This window comes from Periplaneta americana, chromosome 2 (assembly GCF_040183065.1).
Source record: "Periplaneta americana isolate PAMFEO1 chromosome 2, P.americana_PAMFEO1_priV1, whole genome shotgun sequence".
NCBI lineage: Eukaryota > Metazoa > Arthropoda > Insecta > Blattodea > Blattidae > Periplaneta > Periplaneta americana.
In genome coordinates this window covers 196,660,165-196,681,591 of record NC_091118.1, presented here as the reverse complement: position 1 = coordinate 196,681,591, position 21,427 = coordinate 196,660,165, and the positions used below count along the sequence as shown (strand labels likewise).

Below are 21,427 nucleotides of genomic sequence, written 5' to 3'. Positions count from 1 at the left end.
TCAAATTCATTTTAATATTATACCTCCATCTACGTCTCGGCCTCCCCAAAGGTCTTTTTCCACTTCAGCCTCCCAACTAACCACTCTAAAATCTTCTTCTTTTTCCCTTCAAGTATTAGGCCAAATGGCCTGTTACGATCTCACAGTTGAAATTTCAATCCAGCGCTTCTTTGGATGACTGAGAGATCTCTTCCCGTTTGGACGATAGTGGAGCATGACTTTTGGGATTCTATCTCTATGCATGCGATGCAGATGACTTATCCAGTTGTTCTGATAATTTTTTACGTGATTAATTACAGGCTCTAGTTGTAATTCTTCCATTACATCTTCATTGTGTTTGTGATCCCATTTTGTATTATAATGGAAAACTTTGTATGACATTATTAAAATTGTAAACAGTTTCACAGACGAGTCAATCAACAGAAGTGTATTGAGATGAACGTTACATGCATATCTTGCAGGTCTACAATGCAGGGGAGCTGCTTGAATACTGCCAAGGTTTCTTACTACAAAACATGGTAGCACTTCTAACATATGACGACTCAGTCAAAAGACTGCTCTTTGGTAAGAAACTGCATAGTCACGACGTACTGGCAGGCCTGTTACTCACCTTACAGGCCCGTATCAAAGCCCGCAACATGGCACCAACTATCCGCTCCAATACCAAGCCCAAGTGAAGGCTGCACATTGCAATTGTATATACACGTCCGCTCACAGCATCTTGCCTCGAGATCGAGAAATGCTGGAACTTGAAGGTTTCAGTTGTTCAGTTCTTCAGAGATATATGGTTAACAGCAATTAAATATTCTTATGCATTGGCTGAAGTACAATGAATGATTTTCCCACCAACAATACAAACATTCCCACTAATCCACTAATATAAGTAGATCTGATTCATTTCACACAAATGATGTGTGTATTATACGAATTGTGGGTAATTTTAAATAATCGTATAAGGTCGTAGCAATTTTGACATGTGTACAAATTTTGATAAAAACATGTTAGTTTTGTACTATTTTTTTATATTTTGTGGATATTAATATCTTTAGTTATAAAATTTCTAAATGTTTAGTATACAAAAAAATTAGATAAGGTTGGAAGGGTTATCTAATTCTGAATTCTGAAGCTGTGGCCTTCAGTCACATTATTAACATATGATAATCTTTCTTGGAAAGTTTATTATACAGTGTGGGTCAGTAACTTAACAAGACTTCTCAGAAAGATGACAAAATATTAATTGCATACGTCTATTTACACGTTGTGAGACTTTCGACTTTGTTAGTTGAAGGGCAGTTAAGTCAAAGCCTCCAAGAGTGGTCTCCAAGGTGTAGGCACCTTGTACTTACATGCTTGCCATAAAGTGAATAGTCTTAAGTTATTTTATATGGAAGATGTACGGTTGATCTAGTGGGGGGAAAAAGGCAGAAGTATTAATGAAAGTGAAGACAGGTGTTAGTCTTGTTTCTACAACACGTGTTGTGACATTATGGCCCGGTTTCTTCAACCTTTGTTAAAATGCACCTAACATAGCGTTAATTAACTGGAAGTTAACAGTATGAATTGCTGTTAAAAATATTGCGTTTCTTCAACTTTACATTTCACATTTTAACATTCTGTTTGTTAACTCTCTGTCAGGACCAGAGATTCTAGAGTTTAACCATAACCTATACCCAAGTATAGGCTCACTTCTGTTTTCTGAACTCTGACAATTGCGATCCTCGCTTGTTTCTGTTGTTTGATTCAGAGAGGATAGAAGTCTTTCTATTCTCTCAGGTTTGATTTCTGCTTCTTTCCTCGTTTGTATCACACTATCACAATAGCCTGGAGTGGCGTATTGGTATTGCTGTTATGAAATGGAAAACACTGGAACAAATAGAAATCGTGGGACTAATTTCTCTTCGTTCGAAAGAAACCTTCTGGTGGAAATTATTTCGCAGCATAAACCATTTAATGAGAATAAACAAACAAACAGATCTAAGTTGAAAGCGAAAAGTGAGGCTTGGCAGAAAATAGCCTATAACTTTGTATGAACTTCTGGTTTGTCAAATCACAGGAATCATCCCCTCTGTTTATGTATTCATGGATATCATTTTCTAAATAATCCAGATATATAAGTTCAGCATCTACCGCACCAGCCATATTGGATACTTCTATGCTAACAGAGAGTTAAATGATTTAACTGCATGAAATTGGGCAGTTAAATTAACATAGGTTTTAACAGCCTGTTAGTACTAACAGTAGTTGAAGAAATGCTTCAACTGTTAAGTTTACAGTTAAAATGAAATAACACACGGTTATAATTTAACAAAGGTTGAAGAAACTGGGCCTATCTGTCATATGATTTCGAGATCAGCCTGTGGTGTTATTTATTACATTTTACATTGAGTGAAAATATTATGCAGTTGGAGTTTTGCAACTGTTATCTTTATGTTTATTGTGAATGTAATCATCGTCTTTATTGTCTCATTATTACAGTCATAATGATTAATTGATTATCATTATCAGAATCACTACCACTACCATCTTAATCAGGACTTGAAATGGATGTTTTCACTAACTGGAACGCTCTGTTATTTTCGTGAAGATAGTGTGTTGATGAGGACAGCGATTAATGACCGGTGAGGTGATGCCAGGTATTACCATAAAATATTTACATAACTTACACATCAATTAATATGACAATTTCGAACACAGGGCTTCGGAAATTTTCCTCCATTTATGATGATGATGATGATGATGACGACGACGACGACGAGGACGACGATGACGACGACGATGTTTTCTAAAAGAGCCCTATCAACAAAACCAAGAGATCTAAAGAAAAACTTTTAAAAAACGTTTTATGAAAAATTTTACCTTTTTATCTAAGTACTTGCAGTTACTTATTATTTTTTATAAACCAAGAAAATGAGATGACAGAGAAATACTTCATAACTGTTTATTAATGTAAACCCACAAAATTGTTGATAAGGCCCTTTTTACAAAACATACAGTAGTCGAACAGTAGTCACTGCATTCAGCCATAATAAAATGTATTTAATAAAATGCACGTATTTTTAATAATTTACTTTGATGCGTATATTATTACCAATGAAAGAAAATGATTTTCGGCCCTACACTCGTCACTCTATTGTTTGTTTCACAGTCTTTGAAATGTCGCAGTTCAAACAATAAGAAATTCGACTCGCTGCCTAGCAGTGGCCTATAACATCTGATCATTAGCTCGATATGGAGTGATAGTGTTGCTGAGTCCAATACTCTTAATTTCACTAATACCTCGCCAGTATTCAGAAACTTGTAATGTTTTAAAAGGATGGTGAAGAAATATCTTGCTGCAACTGCACTGAGGGTCATTGCACCACAAGTGCAAGAAAGAAATTTCACCCTCTAACTGGAAAAACCCTCCGGTCAACACTGTCTGGAGTTTCACTTACCAGTACTTTCCTTTGTATGAAAAGATTTTAATACTCAAAAATCTCCTGGTCAGTACAGTTATCATTTCTTTAAAATTTAGTTGTCTGTGAGTCCTGCGCTGTGGTGTAGTGGTCTAAGGCATCCTGCCTAGAACTCGCATTATGGAATGTGCACTGGTTCAGGTCCTCATGGGGAAAGACATTTTCTCATAAAATTTTGGCCAATGTATGGGACCAGTGCCCACCCAGCATCATGATGCACTTGGGGAGTTATGATAGGTAGTGAAAGCCAACTGTAACAGCTGGGGGATCATCGTGCTAACCACACGATACCTCCATTCTGATTGGATGATCGTTCACCTCTGCTTTGCCATGTGAATGTGAGATCAGCAGTCGGCTGGTTGGTCTGGGCCAAGGGCTGTAGCTCCCTCTTGGGGAAAGACATTTTCTCCTGAAATATTGGCCAGTGTATGGGACCAGTGCCCACCCAGCATCATGATGCACTTGGGGATTTATGATAGGTAGTGAAAGCCAGCTGTAACAGCTGGGGGATCATCGTGCTAACCACACGATACCTCCATTCTGATTGGATGATCGTTCACCTCTGCTTTGCCATGTGAATCTGAGATCAGCAGTCGGCTGGTTGGTCTGGGCCAAGGGCTGTAGCTCCCTCTTGGGGAAAGACATTTTCTCCTGAAATATTGGCCAGTGTATGGGACCAGTGCCCACCCAGCATCATGATGCACTTGGGGATTTATGATAGGTAGTGAAAGCCAGCTGTAACAGCTGGGGGATCATCGTGCTAACCACACGATACCTCCATTCTGATTGGATGATCGTTCACCTCTGCTTTGCCATGTGAATGTGAGATCAGCAGTCGGCTGGTTGGTCTGGGCCAAGGGCTGTAGCTCCCTCTTGGGGAAAGACATTTTCTCCTGAAATATTGGCCAGTGTATGGGACCAGTGCCCACCCAGCATCATGATGCACTTGGGGATTTATGATAGGTAGTGAAAGCCAGCTGTAACAGCTGGGGGATCATCGTGCTAACCACACGATACCTCCATTCTGGTTGGATGATCGTTCACCTCTGCTTTGGCATGTGAACGTGAGATCAGCAGTCGGCTGGTTGGTCTGGGCCAAGGGCTGTAGCTCCCTCATGGGGAAAGACATTTTCTCATGAAATATTGGTCAGTGTATGGGACCAGTGCCCACCCAGCATCATGATGCACTTGGGGATTTATGATAGGTAGTGAAAGCCAGCTGTAACAGCTGGGGGATCATCGTGCTAACCACACGATACCTCCATTCTGGTTGGATGATCGTTCACCTCTGCTTTGGCATGTGAACGTGAGATCAGCAGTCGGCTGATTGGTCTGGGCCAAAGGCTGTAGCGCCACGGATTATTATTATTGTTATTGCATTCTGTGGATGATGAAGATTGGGCTGCTGTCAGGAGATGTTAGGAAAGTTAACATGGAGGATTTTGTGTCAGTTGACAATGGTTTAGTGACTTCAAAAATCCGCGGTGTTGTCGACATGATCGCAAATCATGCTGCCATTACCGCCCAAGATGAAGACAGTGATGAGGAAATTGAATCTGCAGAGGAAAGTATACTCACACCATACGAAGCCCTTGGAACAGTAAATCTGCTTCGAAAATGCATTAGTGTTGCTCCTGATGGCGTATCAGGTGAAGTTATCTGTAGTTACATGAACTGCAGAGAAAATGTTATCATTCATAATAGCAGTACAAACACATGGCAAATAACAATCAAAGATTTTTTCATATGAGATGAGCTCTTATTTGCATTTTGCACTAATGCACAATAAAATATGTTTTCCTATGAAGCGGTGTCTAAATTGTTTTCTCCATTTCATAAACCATCTCCCGTCTATAATACTATCATGCTTGAAAGCCACAGTTCCTTGACGAGCGCAATAACGGGGTTATACTGTAGAACAATTCGCACAATGAATTAGTAATATACACAGACTTTCCTAGTTTGCTTCTTTTCATTTTATATAAGAGTTGAAGAGCATAATAAACAAAAATTCAGCATGTGCCCCTTGAAATTATAATACACAGTTTTGTCTTTGAACCACTTTTGATAAATTTACGAGTAAAAGAATAATGATCTTTAAAAGGACATTGTTGACAGTTTGTTGGAAAATGCATCTGTTTTATAATAAGAATATATTTGTTCCCAGTATATTTTGATAACTGGGGTCAGTAATTAATAGGGAGTGGATTTTTATGTGCTAAAAAATTTAAATATATTTATTTTTTATGTGCTAAAAAGTACGAAAATATTTGCTAAAAATAAAAAAAATATATATTTTTTTAATATGACAAAATACCTTACTTAGCTTGAAAAAAAAAATGTTACTAGGTACTCACCAACCACACTTGAGTGCTAGTAGTTGGCCGAGAATTGCAGTGAACAACAAAGGTCATCTCCAAATTCTCCATCACAAATGCATGCCGATTATCTCTGAACAACGACTTATACTGTGAAAACGATCTTTCCACATCACAGGACGTCAGACGTGCATATTTAAAGAGAAGAATGTCACAAACACATACACCGTCAATTTCACCTACAGACACATCCTCCAATACTTGAGCAACTTTACACATTTTTTTATATCAACTGTTTTTCCCAAACACATTCTGGAATTTGTCCCTTAGTAATTGTGCTTCTGAACCTGGTAGCGAGTCTAGTTTAATTTCCACGGCATGCATCTCCCTGTTTCAGACAACAGGTTTTTGGATGTTTCGAGTTTTTTTATGGTGTCACACAAAAAGCTTAAATTTGCTAATAGCAAAGCCAAATCTCGTTTTTTAAATAACCATCTTTCAGTATATCTTGAAGGATATCGATTGACGAAGCCCAATAACAGAGAATCACAACAAGATATATTGCCTTACTTCATAGACATGAGCGAGAGGCGAGAGATTTGTTTAAATTAAATAATGTTCATACCCGAGCTCTTATCTGTTGTGTTTCACAAACAAAGCGTGGAATGAAATCATCTTCAGCCACAATAAACATTCCTAATTATGTGTTACAAGATCTCTCCTCCTTGTCCATGTTAATTTATTCTCTAATAATAACATTGATATGCTGCCTAGCAGTTCTCAGAACTTGAGGCGATACCATTACAAAAATGGATCATGGATACACCACACAGCGCTTAGAAACACGAAGCAACCAAGAATTCTTAAAAAAAGATAACGTACTTCTGAGTGATATAATTGATTTAGTTTTAAAATATTTAAAAGTTCTTGTAAAAAAATTATTTAAGTAAAAAAACTCCAAGATTTATGTGTTTATGATAGATTTCCTGAAAATATGTATTTACATAATTTTTTTGTGAAAATATGTGTTTTTATGTGAAATAAAATTCGAGTTTTAAACTTGAAACCTCATGTTCGGAATTTTTAACTTTGTTAATTGTGTTTCATCACACGTAAAATGAATATTTAATTACATAGGAATACGCTCCTTAGTAATTAACATTCAATGTAGTACCGATAATATCTGATGTATTAAAAACTGAACCATATATTACCTACTTTTGAAATGGTAATGTAATGGCTGATACTACAGTATTAACTGGGACGTGGACATACTCAGTTGATTGTGGCAGACATCTTGAATATACTACCTCGTCACAAAATGCCATCTCCTCCTTGTCGACATTTGTATATACACAACTGTTATAATTATTATGTATTAAACTTTTTTATTGTGTATTAATGTTATGGATATGGATTTATAACAAATAATAGAATAAACTTCATTATGCAGGCACAGAAATCAGTGTTATTATAATAATTAATCATTAGTTTAATTGTTCGGTTATGTCTTTTATGTTATATGTTATCTTTGGAAAAAAAAAAAGCTTAAGATGTAACAAAGGAATGCAGGGCATTAATATTTGCCCCCTTGCAACAAAGTTCTGTTTTCATTTTAAAATGGATGTCATTATTGTTTTTTAATGTAATTCAAATATAATTTCTAATTATTCTTATACAAAATCCTAAATGCAGTCAGCTAATGAGTTCGTATAATTATTATTCTGATTTACAATTAAACTGTGATTCACATTATGACACGAGCATTAGTTGCCTGGATAAATGATCTGTTCTGTTAATAAAATAGCCAGTAATTCATTATCATCCCGAAAAAGCTTGTAAGAAACACTTCTTGAATGCAAAATCTCATCTCTCTGCCATTTTTGAGATCTATGAACTTTTAAAAGGTAAGAGGTAATTGCTAATATCTTTGTTACTTTCTATACAGTTTTAAAAATACTTACCCTGTTTTATTACCTAAGAAATGGGATATTTTTTAATGTAGCATTCATTGCCATATCCATATTGTAAATGTTGAATAGCATGTGTCCACCATTTTCTTCTTGTACAAGTAGCAACATCTCTTCAGATCTGAGCTCATGTTTTAGTATCTTATTTTCGCGTGCATAGGCCGCAGTTATTTTGCTAAATTATTGATTCAAATATTGGGGTGTGGCCTGTATTCGAGATAATTAAAAAAAATTCTGTTACTTTCATTTCCACTCTCTCTCATGTAATGAACAATGGATATCTGCTACTACATGGTTTATAACCTGGGCAATATGAGCTCGAGAATTTACATTGTTGCCAAATTTCTCAATACGTCTATATTAGCCCTTCTGCAAGAACATAAGAATTCTTTTTCTCCAAATTTATTGTTTCGAAATTGGGGTGCGGCTTATGCACGCGAAAATGGGATAATTATTTACAAAGACTGGTTTAGCTACGTCTGTTTTTGTTCTAAAACTGTGGTTATTTTTAGTAACGTGAGTACGTTTATTTTAACTTCATTAATTTCATCATCACATGTAGGCCTATATTATCCATTGCTTAAATAATTCCTCTTGGGCCTTTTGCAGCAGTATCCCACATTCTTCCACATTCTTTGTAAATATTAATTGATGTTTTGGAATATCTTTTTCATGTCAATGTGTTTCTTGTAAAATTTCAGCATTTATTACGTCTATTGTCTATTGTGATTTCTTTGCATGTATAATTGAACCATTTCTTTTTTTCTTTTTTCAAATTTTGATGCAAGCTTTTGTAAAGAGCTCAAACTGTATGGGCGATTTAAACAGTGACAGATCCGAAAAACTGCATGCATATTCGTAATAACTTTGAATAAGTTCGATTTGAGTTGGTAGAGGTAATATATATATTTTTTTTTTCACATATAAAGGTTAATAAAAACACCCATTTAGGTGCTTCAGATAATCCGGTGAAATTGTCATTTGAAACAATACAGTATATTACTGCGTGCACAAGAACACACTTGTTAACATGGTAGTCCCATATCTTGTGTAATAGACAGTATTATGATTTTTAAAATTATACAGAAAATAACAAAGATATGAGTAATTAAAATTACCTCTTACTTTTGGAAAACCCTATATTTTTATTGATTTATATTGTGTCCTGTAATGAAGAGATGCTTAACAAATTCGGCATTACTTACATGATCACAAATTTCGGCTGTCCTATTTAAAGTAGACTAGTTTGTTATGCATGTCCTTTATTGCAGGAATTCCTGAGAAATCACGTTATAAATACTAACTTAAGGGGAGGCAGAGGTGAAATTTTCGAACAAAACTGAAGAAAAAATGAAAATTTGGTTTTTTCCATTTTTATTATCTTTATTTTGATATTCCGATGTTAGTTTTTGATTTTGTGCCCTTAAAAGTATGAAATTAAAACCAAGATAACTGTATTACTATATTATTCCCATAATAAACTAATACTTATTATTTGTATACCTTCTCTGAACATATAAATAAAGGTGAAGGTATCCCCGTAACATGCCATGAAGGCACTTGGGGGGCATGGAGGTAGAGCCCCATGCTTTCCATGACCTCGGCACTAGAATGAGGTGGTGTGGTCGGCACCACGCTCTGACCGCCTTTTACCCCCGGGAAAGACCCGGTACTTAATTTTATAGGAGGCTGAGTGAACCTCGGGGCCTTTCTGAAAGTTTGGCAACGAGAAAAAATCCTGTCACCACCTGGGATCGAACCCCGGACCTTCGTAGCCAGCTGCTCTACCAACTGAGCTACCCAGCCGCCCTGAACATATAAATAAAAAGAAATATTGAAAATTTCTTACAATATGGTGCATGGAGCATTTTATATCAAACGATATAAAGTTTTATAAAATTATTAATATTTACAGAACTATTGTACTTAGAAAGTTGAAACTTGGTATGTCCATTACTAATAACATACTTAGTATCCATGATCAATTTCAAACAAATCGGATAAATTTTGTGGATTTTGAAATATTCACTTCTGCCTCCCCTTAAACATTTTCTTAAAAAAAAATAGACATTTAGCAGAGAGACTGGATCTTGTAAATCAGGCAGTGTGCTATAATGTATAAGGCTATCGTTCTCATTTATTTTGTATATACAACCTAATGGACCATACAAACTGAAATGTGTATACTTGATATTTAATATGCAGCATGCAGTCTTGTATTGTCTATTAATTTTCTCAGTTTCTAATTCATTAAAAACACTGATGCTGTGTAGTATTTGTATCTCCAATTCAGTTAAGACTAGCTAAATATGTAATTTTCTGGTAGATACATATGCTATAGTGTCAGTTCTCTTATTATTTTCATGTACTGTTTTGTAGGAAATTCCATACACATAAAAAAGAAAATGCTATTAAGCTTTAAAACTAAGCTTTCAGTGCTATTTAATTTAATTACGTTGGGGCCCATTAAGGGTGAAATGCTTAGGATTGATATAATCTAACATGCATTGAGTCGACCTGGTTAGCGAGTTGGTATAGCACTGGCCTTCTATGCCCAAGGTTGTGGGTTCGATCCCGGGCCAGGTCGATGGCATTTAAGTGTGCTTAAATGTGACAGGCTCATGTCAGTAGATTTACTGGCATGTAAAAGAACTCCTGCGGGACAAAATTCCGGCACATCCGGCGACGCTGATATAACCTCTGCAGTTGCGAGCGTCGTTAAATAAAACATAACATTTAACATTTAACATGCATTGAATTCTGCTATGTTACTACTACTTCTTACATGAAAACAGAATTTATTCAAAATATGTGTTTATAATGTCGTTTATTTATTAACTTCTTAAATGCAATGTGCAATAAGCTTTAAACAACAGCCTTATAGCAACATGTAGACTTCAGAATTGTTCTTACATATGTCAACGGAAAAGGCTGTATTTGCATATATTTCAGAAGTGGGTGATATTTGTCATTCCCATTATCTTCTTAATACAGTAGAACTCTGTTATAACGACATCCAAGGGACCTTAAAAATTATGTTGTTATAAACGAGTGTCGTAGTAACCGAGATTCATATTATCAGTCTAGTGAGGTGGAAAATGAAAAATAACAAACTTAATTAGGCTTATTATAGATTTATTTACGATATTCACTTTTAAGACTACCATGAACGTAATAAAATACACGTACAATTATAAATGCAATATTCTGTATTAAAACAGTTTGTTCAATACTCACCAAACTTCTTTACTTAGGAGTGAAGTAATCAGTCATTTTACTCTATTGTCTCCTATTTTCCCAATACACACTCTCTAAATTACGTTCTATATTCATTATTTCAGTTACAATTTCACTGCTCCTTCCCCTAGCTTCGATCTATTCTGTTCAATTGCAGCAACAATTTTATCCTTGCTCTTCCAAATTGTTTGGACTGTGCATTTAACTAGGCCAAACTCACGACACACGTCAGCTTTTTTAAATTCCATTCTCAATTTGATGAATCACTAACTTTTTCTTCCAACGTTAAAAACTTTCCTTTTAGTGGCCATACTGCGCTAAAATGCGTGCACTTAGTGAAAACTATCTGGCCGAAACTGATCTTACGCAAGTGCCGTTAATGCGGCATGAATTCGGGCGGGTTAAAGGATATCTGCCTTTATTTCAGAAGTCTATAAATAATTAGCCAGATTTCAACAAAATATATCTTAAAATACTTTGGTTCTTAGACAATCTTATTCCAAACTGAGGTTGAAAATGACATTATATGCGAGGTAGACACATATACGTTTGTCGTATTAAGCATGGTAGAAAAGCATATGTCTTATGGGGAATTAGATGGGACCACAGAATATTTGACGTTATAGGCGAGGTGTCGTACAAAACGAGGTTGCTATAACCAAGTTCTACTGTATGTTCATACCTTTATATCGACTCTTGTATTGGACTTTGATTTGTAGCTTGTTTATGAGACACTGATACAGATTTTAGCTTTTAATAGTCTATAGAATGGATATTTATTCTTTATTTTATCAATTTTTCTATATATTGAACATTATGGAGAAGAATTCCTTACTTTAATTCATGATGTTAACAGGCCTACCAAACACGTTGGTACACGATACTGTACAAATAATATATATTATATCTGCCGTCATCTTCCTCACAGGATGATTATGTTCCTATTCGATTTTGTAGTTGTGCAATATTTAAGAATTTATAGCGGGAGTAAAAGGTTTTGTTAGGGAAGAAACATAAATATGTGCTCATTATGTTTTATACATACTTATATGTATAGCTACATATATTTTTGTAACGTGTAAATTAATACTGCCATCTCCGATTAACAATATTGTAACTTAAAAAAAAAAAAAACTGAGGCTTCATACTGCGCCTTTATTTCTTCTGTGATGGTACTGTGTTCTCATATCCATTGATTCTGGGTGAACTTCATAATTTTGTGCTACTTACAAGCTAAATTATGTTCTAAGGAAATTTGTTATTGCTTCCTTTGCAGTTAACTTTTTACAATAATAATTTCATCATATAAATATATTCTTATAGTGAATTATCTGATGACTGCCATGTGAGAGTGAATGTACGTATTTCCTTATTATTTAGCTCTCTCAGCATGTCATTTGTTTGAAATAATTATCTTTTGTATAATAAAGATACAGTGAAGTCTGTGTTAGTAACAAGGGCTATATTTTTTCCTTCTGTTTCATTTCCACATAATATTAAGCATTGCTATTGCAGAAAGAGAACAGATCTTGCTCTGTGTAATCTTTTAAGTCACATGTTGTGTAGACTATACCTGTACAACCTTGTAATGATATATACATTCACATCATTAAAATAATTTTTTACGTAAAATAATGTACTTATCTTGTAACCATCCTGGTCACCTATTGGGATGAAACTCATTGGTGTAATAGCATACATTTCACCTAATCCTAGTTCATAACATCGATATACACAGTGTCTTTGAAAGATTATCGGGATTTCAGATGATTGGTGTGGCTTTACAGACGAAAGTGGTTGTGTTTCTCCTACATGACAATGAAAGAAGAGCTGTGAAAGTTTTGTATCGTGTGCTCGTAGCATTTCTTTCTCATTGTATTTACAAAATGGCGACTTATGTGCATATTTTTGTGTGTTACAATTTTCGAAGTGCAGTTCTGTAGTTTCTGTACAGTGAGCTTCCCGAAGGCAATTTAGAATTCATCTTCCATTCAGTAACAATGTTCATCAATGATATATAAAGTTGGAAACGACTGGATGCATCTGTAAAGGGAAGAGTTCAGGGCGTCCATGTGTGCCCAACGAAAGAGTGGAGAATGTCAGAGCAGTTTTCGTATGTAGACCACGGCCCCAACTTCACACCATGCGATTTCTTTCTATGGGGGTTATGTGAAGGACCATGTGTACTTTCCGACCTGCCAGAGCTGAGAAGAAGGATTGTAGCTGCTGTCACTTCCGACATGCTATCAGCTGGATGTTGCCTTGGACAAATGGTGTTCACATTGAATACTTACAAGGTATGGTATGAAAACTCGTGTAGTTGTTTTTTATTCCCGTATTAGTTTTGTTCTTATATATTTCACATCGAATGTAATTTTTTTTTTATTGAACTATTTCTAAGTCTATTACTTTGAGCAATATAATACAGTGAAACCTGTTCAAATCGGAACCTGAATAATCCGGAATCCGGTCTATTTCGGAACAATTTATTGGTCCTGGCGAAATTCATATGTATTATGTGTAATTTTTCCTGAATAAAACGGAAACTGTCCAACGCAGAAACGGAAACAGTCTGCTACTGTTCAAAACGGAAATAATATTTTAGACACACTACTTTAATGTAAACTATATTTTGAAACAGTATGTGCTTTCAAGGAATGTACGAAGTACTAGTAGGTCACTAAAATAAAAACAAGTTTTCTTTGTAAAATTTTTTAGGGTGCGAGGGTGTGTTGGTCTGATGGTCATAAATTTTATTACCCTATTGACTAGGCAGAGGAGTCCCTTCAACGATGTTCAATGCTTCACTCCTGTATACTGTCGTAGCTGGGTAGAACGCAAGTGTATTAGCGATTTCGTGATAAAAAAAAAGTTGCGTAAAAATGTTACACTATCATTAATTGATGAAGTAAAAGTTATCGAGGAAAATGAGAAACGAAGAGTATGGAAAATAATGTTGAAATTTATGAATGGAAAACTCGGGTGTAACTTAACACTTTCAAAAATAAAGGCTGTATCATGAGTGAGTGGCTTGCAGTCAATAATGGTGACATAAAAGGAAAGAGAAAACAACTGGTTACATAGAAATAAATGAACTGTTGTGGGAGTGGATTGTTCTTGCCCTTTCATAGATCATGCAAATTTCTGGACCTATTTTGCAAAGAAAACCATTGAACTGGCAAAGAAATTAGATAATCCAGAATTCAAGGCTTCTAGGCTCCTAGTCAAATTAAATAATGTGCCGTGATATACAGTCCTATTATATGTAGTGTTAGATATTAAATTTAGTGTAATTAATAAACTTTACAGTGTTTAATGAGTGAGTTACGATACAATTTATACACGAAATGAGATTTTCATCAAGATCATTCACCAATTAAATAAGTGACAGGAAGTTGATTTAATGTCAATAGTGTTAAATGGAATATTTTGTAATTCCTACAATTTGCGGCATGCCATTTTGTTTTTAATTTATGCAAATGATAAAATATTCCATTTTAACTTCACACCTGAATAACACGGAAACCTGTCCACAACAGAAAAAAAAATTAGGACCATGTCACTTCAGTCTTGAACAGGTTTCACTGTAATAATAATAATGTCGTATGCATATGTGCCTGATGGGGTAGGCCTGTTGTGCTTTACTAATGCTACATCATTTTGTTACTGATTTCCATCTTGATAATCTTACATACACATTAACTAATATATTATGAAAAGATCTCAAAAGGTGTCTTAAAATGTACTGGTTTTTTATATAAAAATATAAATCTACTAATGAAGATGTTGCTAATAATTCGCGAAAGATATCTAGAGAAAAATGAAGATATGTACAGTATAACCTGTTCAAGGCGAAAAAGACATGGTCCTAAATTTTTTTCATTGTGGACAGGTTTCTATGTTATTCAGGTATGAAGTTAAAATGCAATATTTTATCATGTGAATAATTTGAACTAACAGGCACAACAAAACATTCAGACGGAATATGTATTATATGTCTTTCTCGTGTTAAATTTTACCGTACCTGGGTAACATGTTTCAGCCTGTTATGGGCTATCTTCAGATCTGGTTGGTGCTGGTCTTGGCGCCTTTTGTTTGTGTAGTGTAATGTGGAGTCAGTGTTTCAGACTATTTCCTTATATTTAAGAATAAAATAACTCGAAATCCAGTCTGAATATTAAATTTAAGATTTTGTACATAAATATCAATCTTCGGGCACTTTCAATTAAGGTAAAAGTAGTCCCTTCACATGCCATGGAGGTAGAGCTCTAGACTTTCTTGACTTTGGCACTAGAATGAGGTGTTATGGTCATCACGATGCTCCAATCGTCTTTCACCCCTGGGACCCCGGTACTCAATTTGATAAGAGCTAAGTGAATCTTGGGTCGTTCTGGAAATTCGGCAGTGAGGAAATCCTGGCACCACCAGGGATCAAACCCTGGACTTTTCAGTCCATAGCCAGTTGCTCTACCAACTGAGCTACCCTGCTGCCACACTTCCAATTAAGATTTCATAAAATAATCAAAACTTCTATTCATCATCATCAGTAGCACTACAGCCTGGGTCAAGCCTCGGCTTCTTTCAGGATCCTTCGCCAGGAGTCCCTGTCCTTGGCCGCAGTCCACCAGTTCTTAACTCTAAGCTTTCTGATGTCCATTATACAGTCCTCCCACCGAAGATTAGGTCGTCCAACTCTCCTCTTAAATCTGTAAATCATTTACCATTTTCACTTCTCCAGGTCGCCATAGTTGGGACTGTCCAGCTAACTTTCCTTCAAGTTTTTGAGCAATAGGTTTTTTCGGGAAGGGGCCACTAACCACCACACCCAACTTACTTACTTACAAATGGCTTTTAAGGAACCCGGAGGTTCATTGCCGCCCTCACATAAGCCCGCCATCGGTCCCTATCCTGTGCAAGATTAATCCAGTCTCTTTCATCATATCCCACCTCCCTCAAATCCATTTTAATATTATCCTCCCATCTACGTCTCGGCCTCCCTAAAGGTCTTTTTCCCTCCATTCTCCCAACTAACACTCTATATGCATTTCTGGATTCGCCCATACGTGCTACATGCCCTGCCCATCTCAAACGTCTGGATTTTAAGTTCCTAATTATGTCAGGTGAAGAATACAATGCGTGCAGTTGTGTTGTGTAACTTTCTCCATTCTCCTATAACTTCATCCCGCTTAGCCCCAAATATTTTCCTAAGCACCTTATTCTCAAACACCCTTAACCTATGTTCCTCTCTCAGAGTGAGAGTCCAAGTTTCACAACCATACAGAACAACCAGTAATATAACTGTTTTATAAATTCTAACTTTCAGATTTTCCGACAGCAGACTGGATGATAAAAGCTTCTCAACCGAATCATAACACGCATTTCCCATATTTATTCTACGTTTAATTTCCTCCCGAGTGTCATTTATATTTGTTACTGTTGCTCCAAGATATTTGAATTTTTCCACCTCTTCGAACGATAAATCTTCAATTTCTATATTTTCATTTCGTACAATATTCTGGTCACGAGACATAATCATATACTTTGTCTTTTGGGGATTTACTTCCAAACCGATCGCTTTACTTGCTTCAAGTAAAATTTCCGACCACACCCAACTGCACAGCTATTTTGTGCACTGTCTGGGTTTTCTCCCATAGCCGAAGAGTCCCAATCATAGTGTCAGGAAGTTGCTTTTTCGCCCATATGTACTTACTGTTAACCAGGGACCATGACGAGGGCATGCATATATTGGACTTGGTAGGAATAAATGGGTTTTCCTGAGATTTTAAGTAGGTTTTAATCTTCAAAACTTCTATTGAAAAACACTAATTTCGAATAAATTCTTGCTAAAAACGAAAATTTTCCTTTATTTCACGAGTTTAAACATTACAATATTTTGACATCATTACGTTAATTATTAAAATTATTCAAATCTGCTTTACAGGGAGCTTTACTTGAAAGACTAGATTTGCATAATATATACGTCACTGTGTACGTTAACAGAAAACCACAATTCTAAATCACACAGAGATTGTGTGCACACGATGTGGGTCTCTGGCAGTTCGTCAGCCCACACGAGTTGTGTGGATATAAAGGGAAAAGTTGAGACAGTGTCGCGTGGAGTTCCCAGGTAGCTCAGTTGGTAGAGCGCTGGTATGTTCAACCAGAGGTCCCGGGATCGATACCAGGCTCCGGAACAATTTTTCCCCTTGAAATTATTCTACCTTTTAATAATTATAAATAATAAATATAATTCCATCTACCAAAAGAAGGACTTGAAACATGAAATGTTTGCTTTTAGCAGCTGAAAAACCGCGACTAGGTATCTCTAGTAATGATTCTACAGCACATGGTGTTCTTCACAAAGAAGAATGAAGATGATAATAGCATAGGTGAAAGATTGAAAATGCCAATATACACAAGGAATATGTTTAATACCATTCATAAGAGTTTACATAAATCAGCACATAGTACAATATTTGGTACAAATTTACAGTTGGTCATGTTATACTGTTTTTTTTAATATCACCTCACACTCAAGACTTGACAGCAAGGGATATGTCTGGGAATGGAACCACATTTCTATCTTTGGTGAGACGAGCCACAGTGAGGGCACCTACATAATCCTTATTCATTAGACAGTTTTTCACGTAAAGTTTTTGTTCTTTGCTCTTAGCTTACTATATAGATAACATGGTTACTAAAAGTTATATTAATTCAAAATTTAGTTTTAAGTGAATGACATTAAAATTGCTCGATTTCTATCAATCCGTAAGTTTTTGTATTTCTATTAAGGTCTTCACTGAGAAGACATTAGAGTTTCACAATAGAATAAAAGTATCATGCTTCATATGAAGATCTCTCTTCAATTAAGCAGCTTGGCCTTAACAACTATTAGGGAATGAGGAATAAAGCATTACTCATCTGTAATATCAGCACCAGAATGAAACAAACAGTCGGCTTCATTCTCAAATCACTTCACGACTAAGAACTTTTAACTTAGAAAGCATATTGTAATATTCAGATAGTTAATGTTATGATATACCTAATATAATACAATATAATATTGTTTCATTTATTCAGTCTGCATGACATATCAAATACAAAGGTTAATGACACTTATTTATGTAAGTGATCATTATGTTCAATACAATTTAAAATTGGACAGCGAACGTTTTCGCCCTTCGGGTGTCATCAGGCTTTACATGCAATATCTTATACATTTAGTTTCTGTTGTGAAATGAAATACAATAATAATTTAATAATAAAATGAACTGTTTAAAAGTTGACTTGTGGTAATTGTATCTAAAATAATGTACAGATATAAATTTTATGCATAATATTGAAGAACTGTAGCTGGATTGCTATGTTATATATAAAAATTATAAAACTGTGAACATGTTAGTGACGTTCCTCATTTAAACTTCATAATTGTTAATAAATGAACCATTGAGACAAGATTGACAGAAAACATTTATTAACAATTATGAAGTTTAAATGAGGAATGTCACTAACATGTTCACAGTTCCTCATTTAAACTTCATAATTGTTAATAAATGAACCATTGAGACAAGATTGACAGAAAACATTTATTAACAATTATGAAGTTTAAATGAGGAACGTCACTAACATGTTCACAGTTTTATAATTTTTATATATAACATAGCAATGCAGCTACAGTTCTTCAATATTATGCATAAAATTTATATCTGTACATTATTTTAGATACAATTACCACAAGTCAACTTTTAAACAGTTCATTTTATTATTAAATTATTATTGTATTTCATTTCACAACAGAGACTAAATGTATAAGATATTGCATGTAAAGCCTGATGATGCCCGAAGGTCGAAAACGTTCGCTGTCCAATTTTAAATTGTATTGAACATAATGATCACTTGCATAAATAAGTGTCATTAACCTTTGTATTTGATATGTCATGTAGACTGAATAAATGAAACAATATAATATTGTATTATATTATATAAGAACTTTTAGTTACACCCGTGAACATTATAGCCAAAAGAGCAATAAGAATGTCCATGTTGGAAATTGGAGTCATTCCAAGCTCGAGAAATTAGTTCATGGAGCTACGTATCTTATTTGATAAAGTCTATGAGCCGTTTTATTTGATAGCAGATTTATCTGCCAATAAGTACTTTATATAGAAAGAAGAAAATTATAATCAACATCTAATAACTCCGTCAAGCTGAATAACTTCCTTTCGCATGTCATGTAATAGTTCTTTGCTACAACTGTCTAGTAAGGGAGAGAAAAAGTTTGAATACAAAAAATTAATCCTACAACTCTTTTGACACATTCGTACATTGGAACTTTCCTCCTCATGAAATATCTCTTCCAATTCCTCACTAGATACAATGATGGAGTATGAGCAATATTTGTTGAGCAGGATATCTGTGAGACAAGATAAAAAATTTGGTGTTAACCTATATAAATATTTTTCATAAAAGCATAAAATGGAAAGGCTTTAAATTTTATATGTCATGTGAATCTTCATAGGTTTAGTAATGTTTTATATTTAAATGTACAGAGTGAGCCACATACCCTTAGATGTATACAGCAATGTAATGTACATCCATCAAAAGACTAATTAAAAATAAATATAAAATCAAGCAAAACCAAGCACTATGTACCAAAGCCAAAGATAAAAAATGGAGCATTTTAACAAAAAAAAAAAAAAAAAAAACAAATTATTCCAGAAATCCCACGTAAATCTGCAGTAGCAAAATTCAGACTGCTTACAGAACACAATTATTTGGCCAAACACTTGAATAAAATAGGAATTTACACAAATCCAAATTGCCCTCTATGCAACAAAGAAGAAGAAATGACTGAAGATCATCTACAAACCTGTGAAGTTCTACTTGATGGATCCACCACAGAGAAATATTGGAGAGCAAAAATGCTAATGGCTTTGTTGCCAAAGCCCGGCATTAGATAACAACAACAATAACATATAATGTACTGTAGAATTACTAAACCTGGTGACAAAAGGGTATGGCAACACTGAAAGACAGTTGATAACAATGACCAAAACATTTGGTAGCAATGACAATAACAGTTGAATAACAATAGTGGAATTGTGAGCAAGATGGCAGAAAAAATAATTATTCGCTTGAAGAGCAGTTGATTGCAAGTGTTTGGGTGCACTAAAGCCAGACAATGCAACAAATTATGACAGTTTGAAAGGCCACCCTCGAGAAAAGCAACATTGTTAGCTTGGGAAAAGCGAGCATTCATTATTGGCAGCATCAAAGACAGTCCCCAAAGAGGTCCACCAGTCGTCAGACTCGACACATGTGCTGTAGTTGTTGGATCCATTGAATAGAGTACCAGCATTATTACTATGGCCTCCACGAAGTCCCGACTTGACAACACCAGACAACACTCTGTGGGGGTACATAAAAGAAAAAGTGGCTGCTAGACAGTATCAAACAACTGATGAACTGAAAGACGCTGTGACAGCTGCCTTTGTAGATGTAACACCACAGCAACTACGTAAAATGGTCACAAAGGACCTGGAAACTTATCCAACTCTGCATAGACAATGATGGACCTCAACCAGACCCATTAAATTGGGTAAGTAAGTAAGAAACATCTACTGTTCTCCAACCAGGAGATCAACCGTGAAAGGAATGTGCTTACTATTGCCTCATCTATTGGAACGAAGTAGATAAATAACATTACCGTTATAACGCTAGTTTAAAAACCATGCGCTCTCCTGCATATGTTATAATAATTAATAATAATAATAATTTATTTATTTAATCTGGCAGAGCTAAGGCCAGTAGGCCTTCTCTTCCGCCCAGCCAGACTCTAATTCTAATTGAATACAATTGCTTACATAGTTATTACAACAAACTGTATGAAGAGATTAAAAGACCAGGAGATTAACTGTGATCTAATTTTGTAACTAGGGTAGTATCAATATGTCTGTATCAATGTTATGGTTTGTGTTGTGAGAGCTAGCCAATAGAGATAAGAGTACCCACGTGTGTGACCTTATGACAACATTCATTCACAGCATTATCCCCCTTCGTCTCATCCGGCAGAGACTTTCTCGTGGTTAGAGCACAGTATGGATACGGTGACTTATGGCTCGCCCTGTACAGTGAAGTTTCAGGTTGTGTTACATGTTTTCATTACAGTGTTTTCAGTTTAATTTTTACTGACGAAATAGCCGTACATTAACTTGAATCCAGAACACAGCCTTATGATTATTTAGTGTGCCAATTCAGAAATTTTTATGGCATGTTTTGCCACTTTGTGTAGCATGTTTGCATGTATATTTTGATAGTTTTTGTAGCATTAACATCCTCAGTCTGGTTATGAGACAATGATTTCAAGTTAAGAGGTAGACTAGTGACATCCCAATACTGCTGCTGTTCCATTCACTGTTTCTTTATTCCACACTTGCACAGAAGTGAA

The 21,427-nt window shown here is 35.3% G+C and overlaps 1 protein-coding gene across 1 annotated transcript in view; it reads left to right on the top strand.

Annotated features, from left to right (window-relative positions):
- Window positions 1-12,437, top strand: part of LOC138695002 (ankyrin repeat and BTB/POZ domain-containing protein 2) — a 191,004-nt gene extending 178,567 nt beyond the window's left edge. The window contains exon 22 of the mRNA XM_069819278.1: window positions 462-12,437. Coding sequence (XP_069675379.1) covers window positions 462-677 — 216 coding nt within the window. The 3' untranslated portion in view covers window positions 678-12,437. The remainder of the gene's footprint in view (window positions 1-461) is intronic.
- Window positions 12,438-21,427: the final 8,990 nt, after the last annotated feature.